The following is a 21,667-nucleotide window of genomic DNA, read 5'->3' as shown; positions in this document are numbered from 1 at the left end:
AAAGTTACTTGAATTTACCAATGTTCATGGAAGACAAGGAATTTACAAGTGTGCAACGTGAAACTTAAACTCCAGGGAAACACAAAATGGTCACAGACAAGTAAGGATCTCCCAGATAAAATGAGCAATAAGTTTTTTGTTTTTTTTTTTAAACAAGGAAACACATTTATTTGATTTTATTTAATGTGTTTTTTAGGGGTGCCAATAATTGTACCCCTTATGCACTCGACAGAATATACTGTTCTCAACATACATACATACATACAGGAAATACAAGCAGAATCCAAAAATCACCAGGAAGAGGTGGCATTTCAATTGAACAAATTATTCTCTTGTACATTAGCTACATACTACTGACTTAGTAACCCTGTCACTTTCAACTGAGAGAAACTATAAGCAGCTTTGTGTGTGTGTATGATCAATGAAAGTATTTTCATGCAGAGCTTAGCAAAACCTTTATAGCCATTAAATGGGTTTACTCAGAATAGTCAATTAGAAATATATTCCAAATGTGCAACCTTCTGCAATCTTATGAATTTGCATAGAATAAAACCAAAGTATTAACAGTTATACTGCATATTAAAAAGCAGACTGATAAGCATAAGAAAGACGCCACCAATGAAAAGTATTACCAGAATGAATAAATTAAAATTCAGAGCACAATTAAAAACAAACTATAAATAAAAGAACAATCTGCAACCTAAATGATTTGAATTTATCCAAGTAAAAGTATGCTCTAATTACCTGAAACATATCCGTATTGAATTACATGACTGTAAAGCACTTGGTGCTTAGCTCACTGAGTGACTCTCATCTGCAACATGTGTCTTATTTGCTGAAGCTCCTTTCACAGCTAACTGAGCTGGGTGGGAAGCATAACCCTGCTATCTGTATCCACTGGAAAATGTTGCCTTGCACCCTTCCATAAGCAGGGAGGGAGAAAGAGAGAGAGGCCTTCCTTTGAGGCGAAGTATTGAAGCACTACAGTAAACTCCTAAAATCACTGAGATTATTGTCATGCCATGATTTTTGGAGTTAGGAATGCATGTCTTAATTTTCAGGACCTAACACTAGTCATTTTACTGTATTTTCAATTGATTTCCAGACATCTAGCTACGCCACACATGCCATGATTCGTATGTACTAAAAGACAAGACACATAATGAAATTTCTCCAAGGAAGAGCTTGTTCCAAAAGAACAAATGTGAACATATTACCCCAATTATATTAGGGCATATGTTTAATATGTTCAAGGAATTTTGTAATAATTTTTTACCTACTCTACAATTTCTGCACATCAATGTTTATATCTGAATCCGTCGGTTAATTCCAGAATTCTGCCCATGTTCTCTGCATTACAGAAATCATAGGCACAGCCTTACGATTATCTCAATCTTGAGCAAGATGCTTAGAGGATTATATTAGTTATTAAATAGATTTACTAAGATTAATGTTTCTAAGTAATAATATTTGTCACTGAGAATCAGTTTTCCTGAAGTACGATTACCTGTTCATAATTAGGCCTTTATTCTTCTTTCTTATAAGCATTTTCACTTCTTTTACGTTGTGATGTACAATAATGTTAAACAAGGTAAACAAAATATATACAAAGGCTGCCAATATTAGTTGCAATGCAAAAAAAAACAAACAAAAACAATAAAATGAAAGAATTCTAGGCTGTGAAACAACTGTCTATACCTCAGGTTAAAAGTATGTAACAAAATGTATCAAAAGTTTGGTACAACAAAAGTGGTCCACAATGGAGAAAGATTAAAGTTATGTATTGCTTGCACTTGTTTTATGCAGAGCTATAATTAGAATAGGAGAATATAAAGATAGATGGAGGCCACCTTTGAATTGATCGCACAGCCTATTTTTATTGTTTTGGGACACATCAATAATGTACTGTCAAACCAACATTTACTCTTCCAATTAAGTAGGATGATGTTTGCTTTAGCACTTAAAACATGTCAGTGGTTTGAAGGCTACCCACTGAAAAAGGAAGTTTGTTTTTCGTAAAGTTTTCTTAAATAAAATAACCAAGAAAACTGCAAGGCCTATGAAGACAAAGTACACTAGCACAGAGTCTGTTATTTATTGGGTTAGACTAAAATTAGTACAAATATAGAAATGCAACCGGGAGGCTGATTAAATGCCTTTAAAATGAGCAAAATGTCCTTAGGGTAGGGCTTAGTAATTATTTTTAAATGATGGTATCAGTGCTGCCAAAACCATAAAGAGAGATGGAGTAAGAAGCACTGACAGCGGAAATCATACTTTGCTCTCATAATGTATACTGTGATGTGCTCCACTTAAAACATGTTGCTTATGTGAAAATCTTATGTGAGCAAGGAAAATCTTACTCTATACTATTAATGTACACAAATTGGTTGAGCCCTGACTTGCATCACAGAAAATTAGGATAGGAATCCTCGTTTTCAGAGTCTTTGAACAAGGCCTTGGTTATGTAACATTTTTTTTTTATAAAATATAATTCCTTAGCTACTAGAACACACTGCCTGATTAAAAAAAGAAACACAATCACAGCATAATACCACATGCATTTCCAAACTCACTTTCAGCTATTCTGTTTTGGAACCACTACTACTTGATTACGGCATCCTTATGTAGGGCTAAACTAAACTGCTTGGTCTCAAAATCTGACTGACAGATAATGAAAATTTACAACTACACTACTTGATTGTTATTCCAAGCTTAAAAACGTGTAAAATATACTGTACAAGGTACTGGTATGGTTACTGAAAATGATGACTGTTTCAGATGATAAGAATGGAACTACTATCGCCTATGACAGTGTTTCCCAACCTTGATCCTGGGGGCACACTGTGGCTTCAGGTTTTTGTTCCAACCAGCTTCTGTTTTTAATTGGACTCCTGGGCTAATTAAGTGAACTGTTATTTCCCAAGTTCTGTGTTTTAGCAACAATATAGAAATTAGAAAACTAAGTTTGGTTTAAATAAATAAATAAAAATATTATATATCTCTATGTACCAAGCAGTTCTATGGGAATAATGTATTTTTTTCTTTTTAACAATATTTTCAACTTAATTTTCATTCTACTTTTCTAGGTGCTCTAATTGTTTAATTAATCCATTATTTACTAATTAGGGCTTGTTTATACTACACGCTCAGAATCCGTACACGCACGCATCATGGCTGCCATGCGTTCCCAGCGTTCATTTGACGCGTCCTCTGAGCAGGTCCTCAGAAATTAATACGAGTGCGATAAAAGTAGGAACGTGACGTCAGAGTCTCTGTTTACTATCTACATGTGATAGAAAGCATCTATGCGGATCCTACGGGATCGAAGTGCACGCTTTGATGTTTGATGAATGGTTCGATATGGTGAAGCAAAATGCCGACATACAGATGCATTCGTGGTGCTTTTATATTCAAGCGTCGCATATTCCCGATCGTAATGACACGATACAATTTGTGCCATTTTTTTTTTTGCAACTTCACAACAGCAACATAATGTACACAGCTGTATTTGAGCCACACAGAAAAAAAAATTAAGGACATGGTGAAAACGTGTATTTTGCGATTAAAGTGAAAATTTTGGCTTTAATCTCGAAATGTCCACTTTAACCTTGTAGTTTACTTTATCATTAAAGCAGATCGTCATAAACATCATCCCAGTTTTTAATTGCTACGAGCTTCTTGGACTTCCTCCTGACATGACAGCAGCAGCAAACAGCAATAGATCACCACACAGAACACATTACATGTATGATATTCCAACGCTCTGCAAAATTAGAATCTTTACATTTATACTTGATATCACTTTCATGATGAAATGCATTGAAGTATGTATGTTACACTTTACAGATAAATCATTAATTTTGTTTAAATAATGAATACTGTTAATAATTATACACATGGGGGTGACACAGTGGCGGAGCGCTAGCACTGCTGTCTCACAGGGAGTCACGTCGCTGGTATGCCCTGCTTCGATTCCACATTGTGCTCCGGTTTCCTTCCAAAGATATGCAGATTTGGTGCCGCTAAAATGACTCCACTGTATGTGTGTGCATGTATTTGCCTTGTGATGAGCTGAGGCCACGTCCAGGGATTGTTTCTGCCTCAAGCCCAATGCTTGCTGGAATGGACACATCCCTGGATTGATGGATTTAATCATTAACACTAGAATTACCAGAGCCTACGAAAAAACTCGTAAATCCGTCCCACCTTAAATCGCGTCTTAAATCCGTTTGCACCTCTCCTCCAGAGTCTTTTGTCATCTAAATGTGCTGATAAACACAAGCTACTAGCAGCCAGCTATTCCATCCCCCCACCGGCTTAGAACGAACTTCTCCTAGCTCATGCCTTGCCTTGATTTGATTACAGTATCTGGGACTGAAGTGGAGTTTTAGAGTGGAAATATTTGGAATACACGCATTTCATGTGTGTTCCATTTCTATAGTAGTCTGTGCAAACACATTTTTAAAACAGAAACGTTTTTCATATTCTAATAGTAAATGACAAAATGTAGGCATAAACTATATAACGTATGAAGCCTGAAGTCCATATATCAAAGAAACACTTTCACAAAAGGTACAAATAAGAGAACACGTGCGCTTTTATTCAAAAATATAACTGCACAAAAAAAAAAAGCCGCGTTAGCATGCCACATTGACACTCTTACTACAACCGCCGTGGTGGCGTAATGGTATCAGCTCCTGACTGGGAATCAGAGGGTGGCGAGTTCGATCCCGCACGGCTCCACTTCGAGAAGTGAACTGCTCTTATTCTTACAATTTTAGAATAACAACATAAATTTGATTTCAGTCTGTAACAGCCAGTGTAACTTATGATACTGGTAAAGGTTAGCTTTTTTTTTTTTTATTCACTTTTCATTCTCGCAGTCGCATTCAGAATCAATCCATACAACCCCATCTGACATAAAGACGCGCTATAGGTCTGCAGTGTAACACGATGCATACTTAGGCCCCCCCCACCCATAAGGGTTCTGACACACAAACGCTGGCGAAGCTGCCTTCTTCGTATCTCACCATCACTTGAAATCAGCAGTTCTTAGCATTGCACCACGCAAGCTGTCGTATCAACCACCAACTGTAACTTGCTTTCTTTATTCTTCGGTTATAGTCTTGAATAAAAGTGCACTTTTATTTATGTGAAAACAGCTGTGTCAGATGGGGTTGTATGGATTGATTCTGAATGCGACTGCGAGAATGAAAAGTGAATAAAAAAAAAAAAAAAAAAAAAAAAAAAAAAAAGCTAACCTTTACCAGTATCATAAGTTACACCGGCTGTTACAGACTGAAATCAAATTTATGTTGTTATTCTAAAATTGTAAGAATAAGAGCAGTTCACTTCTCGAAGTGGAGCCGTGCGGGATCGAACTCGCCACCCTCTGATTCCCAGTCAGGAGCTGATACCATTACGCCACCGCGGCGGTTGTAGTAAGAGTGTCAATGTGGCATGCTAACGTGGCTTTTTTTTTTTTGTGCAGTTATATTTTTGAATAAAAGCGCACGTGTTCTCTTATTTGTACCTTTTGTGAAAGTGTTTCTTTGATATATGGACTTCAGGCTTCATACGTTATATAGTTTATGCCTACATTTTGTCATTTACTATTAGAATATGAAAAACTTTTCTGTTTTAAAAATGTGTTTGCACAGACTACTATAGAAACGGAACACACATGAAATGCGTGTATTCCAAATAACGCTATATTATTTCCACTCTAAAACTCCACTTAATCCCAGATACTGTAATCAAATCAAGGCAAGGCATGAGCTAGGAGAAGTTCGTTCTAAGCCGGTGGGGGGATGGAATAGCTGGCTCCTAGTAGCTTGTGTTTATCAGCACATTTAGATGACAAAAGACTCTGGCGGAGGTGCAAACGGATTTAAGACGCGATTTAAGGTGGGACGGATTTACGAGTTTTTTCGTAGGCTCTGGTAATTCTAGTGTTAATCATTAAAACAGTAAGGTGTCATCAGAATTTAATGGGTGTTCCAGGCAATACACAACACAGAGAAGCCGAACCTGTTCTCACCATGATAGTATCTCGCACTGCCACCTGGTGGATTCCTCCAGATTTACGTAAAGTACGCGCGCAAGTATAAACAGTAAAACACTGGCATAGCAGGACCGTCCACTGCAGCATGCGTCGTGTTGCGTGAAGTATAAACCCGGCCTTAGTGGGTCTGATGCTAAAGTACTTGCAGCCTTTGATTATTCAGTGTTATTTGCCTGCGTGTCTGCTCTGCTCATTTTCAATTGTCATTAATAAGATACAATGAAGTGGAAAAACTGCACAGAGAAAGGGCAAAATATGATGAAATCAACAAAAGCATTTAAATCTATAGCAAAAGAAAAATAACACCAGCTAATTAAATGAGATCAGTGTTATCAGGTGTTGTCACCGATTAGGAATCTGGTTGGAACAAAAACCTGCAGTCACAGGGGGTCCCCAGGAACGAGGTTGGGAAACACTGGCCTACGATACCAATAGCTTAACACAGTTCAAAGCCATGCTCTTTGAAGAAGCAGAATATTGTCACATTTCTTTGTATTATAGATTTTGTCACATTCTGTCATTATATAAATTACCAGTCAAAAATTTTAGAACATCTTCATTTTTCCAGTTTTTTTTTTTTTTTCAAATGTCATCAGCTGAAATGCAATGAATAACCTAAAATGGTGAAAAAGTAAGCAGTAACTAGCAGTAAACTGAAATAAAAGGAAATTTCAGAATATTACAAAAGGGCATTCTTCAGAGAACAGCTGAGAGGTTACAACCTACAGATTTTCTGCAGCGAATAAAGTAAATTAAGACTTGCAAGTTGAAGCAAACAATTTGCACAGGTGTCACAATTTCTCTGTTGATTATTTAAAAACCCTCGGCCAATCATAATTCAGAGTGATAAAGCTGGAAAAACCTGGTGTTCTAAAACATTAAACCGGTAGTATATATTTTTGGTATACCGTAATCTATTTCTATAGCAGGCACAACTGGAATTCTTATGAAATGTGTACATAACACTTTTGGAATAACAGGAAAATAAACATTTACATATATTCATTAATTAAAACTATTTTGCCATTTTATATATCCTTACCAGCAAATGTAACTTCAACAACTTCTGGCTTGTTTCTGAAAGAAAACAGAATCTAAATTTATTCTTGTGCTTTAACATTATTATTTAAACTTTACTGAAGACATAAGAAAACAAATTACTGCAAATAACACTAATAATAGTTGCTCACACTTTAAAATAGCTATTCATCGATTATTGAATCAGCTTGATACAATTTAGGGTGGAGGGGGAGTGGATTGTAGACTCAACACTATTAAGTTATAATGAGAAAATGACTATGTCAAAATCTTATTCCACGTCAGACAAAAGATCTAGAAAATAATGCACACAAATCCACTTAACAAATGTCAATTTCTAATTACTAGCTATTAAAAGTCACAACCTTACAAGAATGAGACTTTCCAGCTCTCTAATATGCAACAAAAAGTATTTTTTGGGCAAGACAATAGGCTTTCCTCTGGCTATAACTGTAGTAAAGAGGAGCTAATGGAATTATATACAGAAGAAACGCATGTGATATCTCTCACAGTTGGGACAAGCATATTACAATCAGGCATTATTCCATTTCTATAGGATGCAGCTATGGTACTCTGGGTACTACCAGAAGCCTGAAAATGTAATGTCACTGCCGATCTCTCTTACTAATAACCCTATCTATATATATCTTCTTATATAATACACTACAGTGGCTGTCTGTCTGTCCAGGATTTTAAATCACCTGTAGCTCGCAAAATGTTAGACCTATTGACCTGAAATTTGGTACACATATACTACGTGACACCTGCTATCCGCTTTTGGGGCGATGATTGACCTCCAAAGTTATTCCTCTTTTTATTTTTATTTTATTGTACTATCAATTCTCAGCAGCGGCCAGCCGTGCGGCGCATGCGTACGGGCGCTGTTCTCATTCCTACCACCTTCGCCGTCACTTCCCCTACTTCTTCATATCTTAAATCATTCTTGAGGCAGACTGAAGACTTAAGTGCCAGCTTAAGTGAAAAATTCAGGAAAACGTACTAAGTAATTTCAACACAAACATTGACTTAATCAGTTTCAATGCAAAAAGATGCCGGCAGAAGAAAAGAAGCGGGCCACTAGGCTGGAGAAAAAAAGAGCTGCTCAGGAAGCAGCAAGCAAAGAGAATGAAAACTATGAATGGTCAAGTCAAGTGTATTCACTGCACGTTATCGTGTAGTGCGCTGTTAAAGGTCTATCTATAACTGCTCAAAAAAAATAAAGGAATAATTTGAAAATGCATCAGATCTCAATGGGGGAAAAAAAAAATTATGATGGATATCTATACGGATATGGACTGGGTAAAGTGTTAGGAACAAAAGGATGCCACATTGTTTGATGGAAATGAAAATTATCAACGTACAGAAGGCTGAATTCAAAAACACCCCGAAAATCAAAGTGAAAAATTGATGTGGCGGGCTAGTCCATTTTGCTGAAATTTCATTGCAGCAACTCAAAATCATACTCAGTAGTTTGTATGGCCCCCACATGCTTATATGCATGCCTGACAATGTCGAGGCACGCTCCTAATGAGGATCTCCTCCCAGATCTGGACCAGGGCATCACTGAGCTCCTGGAGAGTCTGAGGTGCAACCTGGCGACGTCGGATGGACCAAAACAATGTCCAGGTGTTCTGGTCCGGCAAGCATTGGGGCTAGTCAATGGTATCAATTCCTTCATCCTCCGGGAACTACCTGCATACTCTCGCCACATGAGGCTGGGCACTGTCGTGCACCAGAAGGAACCCAGGACCCACTGCACCAGCGTATGGTCTGACAAAGGGTCCAAGGATTTCATACTGATACCTAATGGCAGTCAAGATGTCGTTCTCTAGCTTGTAGAGGTCTGTGCGTTCCTCCATATCGATATGCCTCCCCGGAACATCACTGACACACCACCAAACCGGTCATGCTGAACGATGTTACAGACAGCATAACATTCCCCACAGCTTCTCCAGACCCTTTCACATCTGTCACATGTGCACAGGGTGAATCTGCTGCCATTTGTGAAAAGCACAATTCTGGTATTCTAATGCAAATGCCAATCAAGCTCCACGGTACCAGGCAGTGAGCACAGGGCCCACTGGAGGACGTTGGGCCCTCAGGCCACCTTCATGAAACCTTTTTCTGATTGTTTGGTCAGAGACACTCACACCAGTGGCCTGCTGGAGGTCACTCTGTAGGGCTCTGGCAGTGCTCATCCTGTTCCCCCTTGCCCAAAGGAGCAGATACCAGTCCTGCTGATGGATTAAGGACCTTCTAAGGCCCTGCCCAGCTCTCCTGGAGTAACTGCCTGATCCCTGGAATCTCCTCCATGCCCTTGAGACTGTGCTGGGAGACACAGCAAACCTTCTGGCAACGGCACGTGCCATCCTGGAGAAACTGGACTACCTTTGCAACTTCTGTAGGGTCCAGGTATCACCTCATGCTACCAGTAGTGACAATGACCATAGCCAAATACAAAACTAGTGAAAAAACAGTCAGAAAGGATGAGGAGGGAAAATGCAGTGGCTTCCACCTGTTCAACCATTCCTGTTTTGGGGGTCGTCTAATTGTTTCCCCTCTAGTGCACCTGTTGTTAATTTTATTAACACCAAAGAAGCTGAAACTGATTAACAACCCTCTCTGACCAGATCAATACCACAGACGTTTCATTGTCTTGATGCTATACTCTTGATTAAAAAAGTTCCTTTAATATATATATATATATATATATATATATATATATATATATATATATATATATATATATATATATATATATATATATTAGTGCAATTCTGTATCCTTGTTTTTTTTGTTTCTGTTGCAGTATGCATTTGAATTTCCCCATGGGATTAATAAGGTGTTGAACCTAATTAGCAATTATGGATGCAAAGTGAACTCAACCTGCCTGAAGAAGGAACTTCAGTTGCCACGAAAGCTAGCATATTGTAACCAGTTCTGTTAGGAAATTTCATTTTGCTTGACTTCTCATTGCACCCATGGCATTAATAAAGTCTATCTAATCTAATCATATATACTAAGAGTCTTTATATGCTTTAGAAATAGAACAACTGATTGCATTAAAGGGCTGTACTATAAGTGATAATTAAGTTCTTAATATTATCACTATTAATTTAGCAGGCATCCATATACGTAGTGTCTAATAAAATGTATTTACATAAAAAAAGACTACTTTATAAAGAAGTAAAAAGTAGTCCAAGTTTTCAATTGCAGTAAAAAAGGACCTAAACTATGGCTAGTCCTAATGTTTCAAGAAAATGAGCAACCTAACAAAATCATAGTTGTTTATGAAGTGGTAAAGTCTGTATAATGTACACATCCAAGATAAAAGAAAAGGGATACAAAGTTTATGAAATCCAAGGAAACTGCAGGTATCTCATACTTAGCAGCAGACTGGTCAGCTTTATCTGGATAAGACAAAAATTCACGCAGTAGGAAGTGTAGACTGCACATTAACTTTTTTTTTTTTTTTTTTTTTCCAACAGGTAACGTAATTAACACAGAAGTTGTATTGGCTTTTTGATATATCCGTACTGTGTTTGCTTATGATCACTGCAATATCAAGATGAATGTGGCATGACAAAAGAGTGAGAATAATTAATGCAAAAACCTTTTTTCCCTGGCTTGAAAAATGTAAGGTGGTGCTTTTCCCATAAATAAATTAATGAAAACCCTATTGTGTAATAAAAATATATTTTAGAAGTACACTACAGTAAGAAGTAAACTGTAGATTATTCACTTAAAAGGGAAGTCCAGATGACAGATAAAAGAGTTGTAAATCAATATTAAATCTACAAACATAAATAAATAAAAAACAGTACATACGTATATTTTTTTTACTATCTTGGGCTGCAACAATACTAAGAATAACAAATATTTGCATTAGTTCAAAAAAGGTGTGATGAAATTCTGCCAACGACTCTCAAAAAAAGGATCAACTGTGAATGAATCAAAAGTCAATTAGGCATTTACATTAAAATGTCTACTAAGTAATTTATGACCTACCTACCATTAATGAATGTTTTTATGCAAGTGCTCTATCAACCTATGTGCAACAAATCAGAAATGTATACAAAACAAAGAGTGCTATAAAAAAAACAAAAGAGAAAGAGGGACGAGAAATGATATGTAACTGTCAGGCAAATATGACCTTCAGCTACTTTTGTTAATGTACTATTTGTTGGTAATTTAAGGAAGTATATTCTTTACATAACTAAACCCACTGTCAAAAAAGTAAACCCGAGAAAAACAGTGATAAGCACTATACAGAAAGGAAACAGTGATAAGCACTATAAAGAAAGTAGTGTAATGGACATATTAAGCATTTATATAAATAAATATGGGGGCGGCACGGTGGCGCAGTGGTAGCGCTGCTGCCTCGCAGTTAGGAGTCCTGGGTTTGCTTCCCGGGTCCTCCCTGCGTGGAGTTTGCATGTTCTCCCCGTGTCTGCGTGGGTTTCCTCCCACAGTCCAAAGACATGCAGGTTAGGTGGATTGGCGATTCTAAATTGGCCCTAGTGTGTGCTTGGTGTGTGGGTGTGTTTGTGTGTGTCCTGCGGTGGGTTGGCACCATGCCCAGGATTAGTTCCTGCCTTGTGCCCTGTGTTGGCTGGGATTGGCTCCAGCACACCCCCGTGACCCTGTGTTCGGATTCAGCGGGTTGGAAAATGGATGGATGGATAAATAAATATCTGCTAAACCAGCCCTAATGTGTAGTGTGTGTGTGTTTGCTCTGTAATGACTTGGCACCCCATCTGGAGTTTTTTCCTGCCTTGCATCCTATGCTTGCAGGTATTTGCTCCAGCAACTCCGCAGCCCTGCTCAGAATACTGTATAGTGGCTTTAGAAAATTGATGGATGGATATAAAAAAAATCCAACATATTCTTTTGTCATAAATAACCCTCAAACAACTGAGACAGAAAAATGAACATAAAGAAAAATGCATGTTTTATGTAACATCTAGCCTTCCAAATCTTTTGCTGGAAAAATTTTAACCTAATTAGAAATAAGATGATAGGCAAAGAGCAAAAGAGCAGACAGGCAAGTTTTCTCCAACTCAAATGACTGGTTTAATATTCCTAACTCAAGGGCCAGGGACGTGCAGTGGCATAGCAGTTAGCGCTGCTACCACATAACACCAAGAAACGTTGTTTAAATCCCAGCCTTATCATAAACTCTGGACTTTGCGCCTTGTATCTGTGTACGCAAGTTTTGTGTTTTGGTTTTTTTTTTTTGTTTTCTCTCATACGCCAAAGACGTGTGCTAAGTTTACTGGACTGGAGAGTAAAATTACCTAATATGATTATGTGTGGATATGCATGTGTGTATGTCATTATGCCTAGGGGGTCTCCTACGTTGTTCCTGATGCTGCTGAGCAAGGTTCTCTCCTCCATGATCATACATTTGAATTAAGAAGGTTTAAAAAAATTGATGGATATATTTGAGTATCACACATCAAAATTAAAAATTTCAACTATTAAGAATTGAAGGTTTCAGGATTGTCACTACAGTGCTGACCACATCAATTGATTGTTACAGCAATTAAACAATGTTAAACTAGTGTACTTGTGCTGATGTTGCATGCTAATAATAAACAGCATTTACTACTTATCTTAATTGGCGTATGGAGCATAAAAAACTTAACCAGACTTCACCGGTTACAGACCACGTAATTTTAAACCAAATAAGGTAAAACAACGCATCATTATAAACATTTCGAAACAAACATAACCTTACTTCTTGCAAGTAAAAAAAAAAGCTAGCATTCTTTTGAAAATATGATGGGCCAAAACGTATGCAACAGTGCTGCATTTCTTTCGCCTGCTCCTGTTCAGACAAGCAGAAACTCCTTGCACCCGAGAACTAGAATGCGGAAGTGAACAGACTGACAAGTGGGGGAGGTTTTGGAATGGGCGTGTGTAATCGGTCAAAATAAAGTAAACGGATAGCTGTAATATACTAATCGAAAAGAGGCCAAACACACAAAAAGAAACGAAAAAAATATACCAGAAAACTTCCACATTAACCGTCTACAAATCATGCATTAGAATGCGGAAGTAAAACAATAAACTAGCCCAAACAAGGATGCGCTACACCGATGCTAATTGAATTTTGTTAAAATATTTGCCCATTCTCTCCTCCACCGATTTACTATCCATTATAAATTACCCAACAGTGATGCGAAATACTATCACAATATCTGTCTTTTCAGATATTTACAGTCCACATAAACACTGTCTAGCACAATAATCACATTTGCTTGCTAATTATACAATTACATGCGTTATTAGGAAACAAATGTGTTGGAGTTGGGCAATCTATAATACTAAAATGTGTTAAATTCACCCTGCTTGACTGTGTTTTAGACATAATGCACAGGATGTGCATCTAGCACTTCATATATTCAGCAGGAAACCAGACAGTAACGTCTGCACAGACGGGATAAGTTAGCGGTTGAATTGATTGGCTCTCTATAAAATAAATATCCCGTCAACAACGTTTACCACTTAGCATCTAACCCGTTAAACCTAAAAGAACTAGATACTGTCATAGGCATCATACAATTCACACGTATGTCAGGATTAACCATACCAGTGGAGTCATTTTATCAGTAAATATCTTAAACAAATATTTGACATTTTTCTCACCCATTGCTGGCACTATCGAATTTCAGAGTCAAAGTCTCCTCAATAATCCGGTTGTTGATTTCCAAGAGAATCATGACGGCGAAATGGTCTTTAGTTAGATTTAGTTATTCAAAAATGTATGATTTAATAATTAAAATTGATTTTCCACCCTATACGCCTCCACTTCAGCTACAAGGCGGTTCCGCCTGCCCGCTTCCCTCTACTAGTGCTTCCGTTTCTCTTTACGCTCGAAGGACCCCTGCCTGCAGGAGAGTAGTTGCCTGCGAAAGTGCCTGCACTATTTGAATGGTCACTTGCAACAGTGTTAATGTTAGACGTACAGTCTGGAATAAGGGAAGTTGGATGGCAGTTTTATTTAGTTTAGCAGAAACATATGCGTTTTGGTACTCGATCGTCGAGCAACCCGAGTGAGTACGTGCCAGTCATGAGCGAGATATATCAGTGGTTAGATAATGTACAGTATATCGTAGTGGTTTCCAGTTCCAGTCTCAGGTACTTCTGGAGCTGCAGTTTTTCCGTTCCAGAAAAGTTGACAATTTAGATGTAATTTTACCTCACACTAATCTCATTTGTTTTAATCAGTTGGTGTTTTTTCTTCGCGAATTCTGCATTTGCAAAAGAGTGTTAGTATGAAATTTACATTCATATAAGAAATTTAGAAATAGCTCCTGTTTTGCCATGTACGTTTTCTCCCACTCTCTCATTTGTCCTTTTCCTACTACAGTACTTCATTTTTTATCTCGGAAATTTTCTCAATTGATTGTATTCTAATATTGTAATGATATTTAAAGCGGATTCCAAATCAAGTTCTGAATTTTCTGGGGTGAAGTTTGTCATGGTGTCTGCTTCGTTCATTATTAATTAACTTTATTACGATATATTTAAGAGAAACCATTTATTCCTACATTTCAGCTATAATCACCCTGCTGCAGACATAGCTTCCCAAGAGTAAAAAGCAACATTTTTAAGAAGTCATTTTTTTCGTAGAGTACAGTATAAGCATTTTGAAAGTTGTTACTTGCGGAGATTCTGCTAAATTCTGAATTATTTTTTTCTGTACTGTTAAAGGTGATCATTCTTCTTTGTGCTAATCTTGAGTGTATGTATTTCCAATAACTGGTCCAATTGGTTTTCAGTTGTTGTTTTTGCTTATTTTTTGGGATAATAAAAGTCTACCAAACCTAACAGAAAAAGTGAATTAATAAGAAAATGAGAAAAGAGAGTTAAGGACTTTAAACTAAGGCAATATGAGTATTTCTAAATTTGGTTTCAATGCACTGAAAAATCCGACACTACAGCTCTTTTCTAAATGCAGAATAAGGGAGAAAAACCGTCTGCTAATTGAACAGTGAGCTCAATTTTAGGTAAAGTGGTCAACTAATTGGTACAAAAACCTGCAACCAAAGTGGGCCCAGGAATGGGATTGAAAAATACTTGTATGCCATATTAACAGTAATTATCTTTTGTGAGAAACAGTTGCTTGCTGTGGTTGCCTGCTTGTTAGCTGTCATTTTCCTGGTCTAATAATAGCATGTGGCTGAATCTGAAATCAGTTAAAAAATGAATTGTTTTCTCAGTATTTTACATTGACTGCAGAACACCAGAATAAAATACAAAGGAGTGCAAGATATGAAGGTTTACCACTTTCCTCTATTGTTGAAAGAAACTCATTTGATATCCTCCCATGCAAAATTCAAAAGTAATCATTATTATGTCCTTTTAACTGAGTAAAGCGGGTTCTGCCATACTACCTTCAAGGACTTAAAATGGCATACCTACTCAGAGAAAATGACCAGAACTCGCAAGGTTTGAATATCTATCCTAAAAAAGAAAGAATGAGGAAAATCAATTAAAGGTATGTTTCTTGCAACTACACTATTTACAAACCTGTTTTCATTTAAGTTATTTGGGAACCTTACCTTTCTGACATGAATTTTTTTTCTTTTTCTTTAATTTTTTAGAATTGAACAATTGTCTGTTTTTTTGGGACTAGAATCTTTCTTTCTTGGGTTTTGGTCATCCTGTTTGGTCAGGAAACCCCACAACAAATTACATAGCTCCAAAGTAATGATTTCCCCTACATAATGACATGACTTTCTTATGGAAAATTGTTCTTGTTAGCAACACTCACTAGAGTCCTAAATATATTGCAGAAAATAAGATTATTTATTTAAAAGAGTACACATCTCTTTTGTGATGCCTGATCTTTTAAAAAGCCAACATGACCTTCCATTTGCATCTGTGCCTCAGATACTAAATTAACCTGGAAATGATCATCCTTTAAGAAACATGTGTAAGTCTTGCCATACATTACAATTTGGGAGACTCTCAACTGTTTTTCATGCAGCCATGAGAAAATCAGAAATCGGGGCAAGTTTCTGTAAAGCAATCCACAGAGGAATAGTCCAACTACTCATCAAAATATATGACTTGGTATTTAGAAATAATGTAAGTTGCTTGCATTAGATAATGGGTCAATTTCTACAGTATGTCTTGCAACTGGTAGTATGGAATATAGAATTTTGCAAGTGAAAACGTCGAATGTGTTTCTTTGAAAGTAGTACTGTCACTGGGATAAATCATTAACAAAGCCATTCTTGTCAAACCCTTATGGCTCCTAAGAAGGCTGGTGTCCCATTTAGGGTTCAGCTCAGTCTACTTTATCATCTTTACACTTTACAGTGCAGCCTTGTAGCAAATGCTTCTGAAACTGAATAAGCTGGTTTAAAAATGGATGGATGAATAAAAAAAAAAATCAAGTAACTAAAGTACACTGTACTGGGATGTTCACAAATGTGCTTATGCTGTAAAAAAAATTCACAATCCACAGATCATCACTTCAAATGAATGTCTACTTCAGAATGCAAGAAGATAGAAAATTTCATAATTTGCAGTTGCTTACAAAGTTTAAATATATTCAATCACAGGAGATGTTGATATATAATGCTTTTTCTGAAGAACTGTTTAAAACTTTTTTTTTTCATTTTGGTTCAAAACTGAAAATGCATCATAAACAAAAAACTTACAAATTATTTTGATTGTACTTTTGTCTGAAGCCAATTAAAAATACATTTCATGGACATAAACAGATAAAAATGTTTTGCTGCTTTAAATGCAGGTTCGTTTAGTTTTACTTTTTTGATAGTTTAAGGGATTTTCAGAATAAAAATGCAACTCTTATATATATATATATATATATATATATATATTAAAATTAAACAAAATTGAAAATCCAGGATATGTTTAATCCAGTAACTCTTACTTTGAATGTATTACATTACTACACAACACTGCTAAAAAGTGTAAATCATTTGTCTCATTCAGGAGGTCTAGTTTATATTGTTAATTTGATTTGGCGTCAACTTTTCTGCATTCAGTTTGGCAAAACTGATGACAATTCACAAAAGGAACTTGCAGATTATAACATATGTTGTTAATGTATAAAGCAAATGCACACAGTTACCACAGATGGTCAAACTTTTTAAGCTACAAGGCTGATAGCACTCTTGAAAAAAGGGACTTTTCAATGACCACCCACAATATGTTTATTTTTATATGCAGAAGTTTACTAAATTGTTCCAAAATATCAAACAAGGAGTTTTAATGTCATGTGCCCCTTCTTGTTGTTGCAGCAATTAAAAGACAGAAGGTGGTGTAAATGTAGAGGTGTCCCTTCCCACTCTTCATAAAGTCATTATACCTGTGACTGTTTGTAAGTCATAGTGTTTTTAAAAAGAGTCTTCCATTTTAATTTTTAAAAAAATTCTCATCTTAGGGAACAGTTGCATTTTAAAAGTTTAGTCAAAAACATTTTATCTCCCTTTGGCAAAGGGAGGACAATAAATGCTATAGCCACATGATCTCTCCCTGCTATCCTGTACTGGAACTGTGACAAATGTCTCATTTATTTAGGAGACTGCATTTTCATTCTTCCATCCTCAAAAATAAAAAAAAGAGTTAATACCTTATGGTAATCAAAATACAAAAGAGAGATGAAGAAGCAGGAAAACATGTTATTGCATAGATAGATAGATAGAACGTTATTTGTCCCCAGGTTGAAATTTAGCTTTTTACAGAAACTGTTTACATAAAATTACATACATATATTTTATGAAAGATAAGATATAAAAGATCCAACTCATGTAGTATTTCATAAGTGAAAGAATGCAGTCCTTGTAAGATGTTTAATATGCAATTTGAAGTTTAGCTCTGAGTCTAAATTGACACCTAGATTCTTTACTTCTGGCCTTATTTGTAAAACCAGATGGCTTAGTTTATTTTCTCAGGACATTGCTTTTTTGTTTGCTACAGAAGCTGCAGAATTAGAATTTCAGTTTCTTCCTCGTTAAGTTTAAGGAAATTATTACTCACCCATTTGATGATGCTGGTAAGACACTGGGTCAGGGGATTTAGAGCCTCAGGGTCATCTGCTGCTATCTACAAATAAATCTGTGTACCATCTGCATGGCTGTGATAATTCACTTTATGTTTTGAAATGATCGGGCCTAATGGAAGCAATGCACTTAGGTCCTCTTTGGAAGCACCTTAATGCATTAATTCTGCATGTGTTTACCTTTTGTTTAGTATTTAAGCAAAAAGATCCGTGGTAGGGAAAAATCACCAGAGATCTGCATATCCCCAACTAGCATAAGGTGGTTGCTAGGTAGCTGGACTGAGATGGGTGGACTATTTGGCAGCAATGACTTTCTGTGTACTGATTTTCCTCTTCAGAAAACAGTAATGTGCGCATTGGTATATTTTAGGGTGGAAAATTTGCAGCACGTCAAATTTTTAAAAAACATACTGCACTCATCCACGATTGATGTGATTGAGTGACAGAAATAAAATTATTTTGTTGTTGTGTGAATTACAAGTTTTTAACTTCTACAGAAAAGAACATAGGTAAACAAAGAACTGTTAAAAAAGCTAGGGAGTATTATTCCTTGTTTTCATTTAAAAAACATTTTAACCCCCAAAAAACTCTTTAGTAAGTTTCACTTTTTGCACTTGCAAAATGCATGTGAAACAAACTTTAGTATCAGTTTCATAAAACTATGCAAATTGAAACTTGCCTGTTTTAGTCATCAGTAGTTCGGACTCTCACTCCAATCTCTTAATACTATGGCTAAAAACTGTTAAAATGCATGCACAGACATCACAGAGGAGGCTAAAATTGTAACATCATGTTAAAACATATGCGATGGAACATACCAGTTCCCTAAACCATTTGCTCTAAGCACTTCAGTTTTAATTGCATATCCTTTCCATGAAAAAAACGCATTCAGGAGGTAATATAAAAAGACAAACATGGAGGAGTAACCTTGAAAAATTGAATGTCAAAAATGCAGAGAAAAACTGAAAATGGGATCCCCAGAAAATGCTACAAAAGTGTATGTTCATGGTCCTTCCTTATGACCACAACCACTGAAATATCCATGTCCACTGTTTTATGGACATGGTAGAATCAGCCTTGTTTCACTTCAACCCAAAGTTTCATTATCTTCAAGAGTCTCCTTTTGTGTACTAGCATAAGCTTTTCCAGGTGAGACAGCTAATTCTAAGATTTGAACATAACCTCCGCTTCCACCAATCCTTTTAGTTTTATTTGTGTTGGCTTCCACAAACTTTCACTTATTTAAATAATTATGCACTTAATTGTGAATTACTTACATTCTTTATTCCAGTAAAGAAGAGTGCACAGTGGTGCCCAGTTATAAACCAGTTATCAAACATATGTTGTGTTAAGAACTGATTGGAATGTCAGATTGAAGAATAAGTTACTCTCATTTCTGAAGCCAGTGCAACAATGTATTGCAGTAAAGGACAAAAGAGACTATACTTTTCAAAATCCATATTCTTTTTATGGGGACTATTACAAGTAACATTCATGGTTTTGTATATCTTCCTGTAACATCCAACGTAGGAACACAGTGAAAACCTTAGGACAAGCAGAAGATGACCAGAAGTCAACTGGAAGAGACCACACTCAGGTATGTCAACAACACATTCATATCAAAGGCTTGTCTGTTAAGGTCTTCAGAAAGAACACAATGAACCACCATTACCAGCCACAAGGACAAGGGTGCCTGGATGGAAGGGAGATTCAGGAGAGAGTCGAGTAGTTCACTTGCTACCATGCACAGAGAAGTAACTTCACCCCATGAAGGATGTACCTTATGTATGCAGTGGGCTAGAGTGTATAAAGAAAAAGAAGTGAAGAGTGAAGAACTAGACTATTTTTGGCTCCATAAGGAATCTTAAAGACTATTATGACCTTTTGAACTGTGTGAGGACAACAACAATAAATTTTAACTTTTATTTTATTATGGCAAGGTTATGGAGTGTGTTCTTTTTCCAGTGGTAAGAGCACCCCTCAGCTGTCACAGACATATAAAATATTTTGCAAAATAATTGCAGAATCATGTTACACCATAATTAACAGCATATTTCTGTTTTCGTACTGTATTGTAATAATGTACAAGAATATGAGTTAATCTTCTTATATAATACACTACATTGGCTGTCTGTTTGTCTGTCCAGGATTTTAAATCACCTGTAGCTCGCAAACCATTTGACCTATTGACCTGAAATTTGGTATACATATACTACGTGACCTCTACTATCTGCTTTCGGGGTGATGAATGACCTCCACGGTTATTCCTGTTTTTATTTTATTTTATTGTAGAATCAACTCTCGGCAGCATGCGCCGTTCTCATTCCCTACCACCTTCTCCATCACTTCCCCTACCTCTTCATATCTTAAATCATTCTTGAGGCAGATTGAAGACTTAAGTGCCAGCTTAAGTGAAAAATTAAGGAAAACATACTAAGTAATTGCAGCACAAACACTGACTTAATCAGTTTTAACGCGAAAAGATGCTGACGAAAGAAGAGAAGAAGCTGCCGCTAGGGTGGAGAAAAGAAGAGCTGCTCAGGAAGCAGCAAGCGCATCAACCTCTGAGCAAACGCATGCTAAACGTACAGAGAAAGAGGATGAGAACTATAAGTCAAGGGTATTCACTGCACGTTATTGTGCAGTGCGCCTTTACTGGTATATTATGATATGATTTAATATATTATTTAATACATATTCCAAAAATGAATATGAACTAAGATTGCATTAAGCATGTAAGTGCATATAGTCCACTTTCTTAGATAAACCTAATGGATATGAGCATAATTTGCCTCTAGAACAGTTTGAATTATTTCAGACATGAATTTTAAAAAGGTACTAGTATTCTGCCCAATGCTGAGAAGGGACCAGGTGGTAAAATGTTTGTCAAATCAGAAATGAGTCAAAACTGTAAAAACATTACAACAGGTCATTCAGCTCAGCAAGGCTAGCCACTCCTGTCCTCTTAACTTTCCTAAAATAACATCAGGTCTAGTTTTTAAAGTCGGGTCTAGTTTTTAAAGTCCCTAGAGTCCTGCTGTACACCACATTACTTTGTAGCTTATTCCATGTGTCTATGGTTCTCTGTGTAAAGAAAAACTTACTAATGTTTTTGCGAAATTTACCCTTAACAAGTTTTCAGCTGTGCCCCCATGTTCTTGATGAACTCATTTTAAAATAACAGTCTCAATCCACTATACTAATTGCCTTCATAATTGTAACCACTTCAGTCATATTTCCTCTTAATCTTCTTCTGCTTAAACTGAAAAGGCTCAGGTCTTTTAATATTTCCTCATAATTCATTCCCTGTAGTCCTGTAATCAGCCTAGTCACTCTTTTGTGGACTTTTTCCAGCGTTACTATGTCCTTTATGCAGCCTAGAGACCAAACTGCACACAGTACTCCAGGTGAAGTCTAACTAATGTTAGTGCATTGTAAAGCTTCAGCATAACCTCCTTGGACTTGTGCTCTACTCATTGTGCTATATACCCTAACATTCTGTTAGAATCCTTAATGAC

The 21,667-nt window shown here is 36.5% G+C and overlaps 2 protein-coding genes across 2 annotated transcripts in view; one reads left to right on the top strand and one right to left on the bottom strand.

Annotated features, from left to right (window-relative positions):
- The window catches only part of arpc2 (actin related protein 2/3 complex, subunit 2), a 51,338-nt gene extending 37,365 nt beyond the window's left edge, over positions 1–13,973 (bottom strand). The window contains exons 1-2 of the mRNA XM_028807582.2: positions 13,757–13,973; positions 7,110–7,144 (exon numbers count right to left, since the gene is read on the bottom strand). Coding sequence (XP_028663415.1) covers positions 7,110–7,144; positions 13,757–13,830 — 109 coding nt within the window. The 5' untranslated portion in view covers positions 13,831–13,973. The remainder of the gene's footprint in view (positions 1–7,109; positions 7,145–13,756) is intronic.
- zgc:92380 (uncharacterized protein LOC445086 homolog) overlaps positions 1–21,667 on the top strand; it is a 1,014,629-nt gene that overhangs the window by 65,440 nt on the left and 927,522 nt on the right. The window lies entirely within an intron of this gene.

Source organism: Erpetoichthys calabaricus, chromosome 8, assembly GCF_900747795.2.
Source record: "Erpetoichthys calabaricus chromosome 8, fErpCal1.3, whole genome shotgun sequence".
NCBI classification, from domain to species: Eukaryota; Metazoa; Chordata; class Cladistia; order Polypteriformes; family Polypteridae; genus Erpetoichthys; species Erpetoichthys calabaricus.
This window is presented reverse-complemented; position numbering and strand designations above follow the sequence as displayed.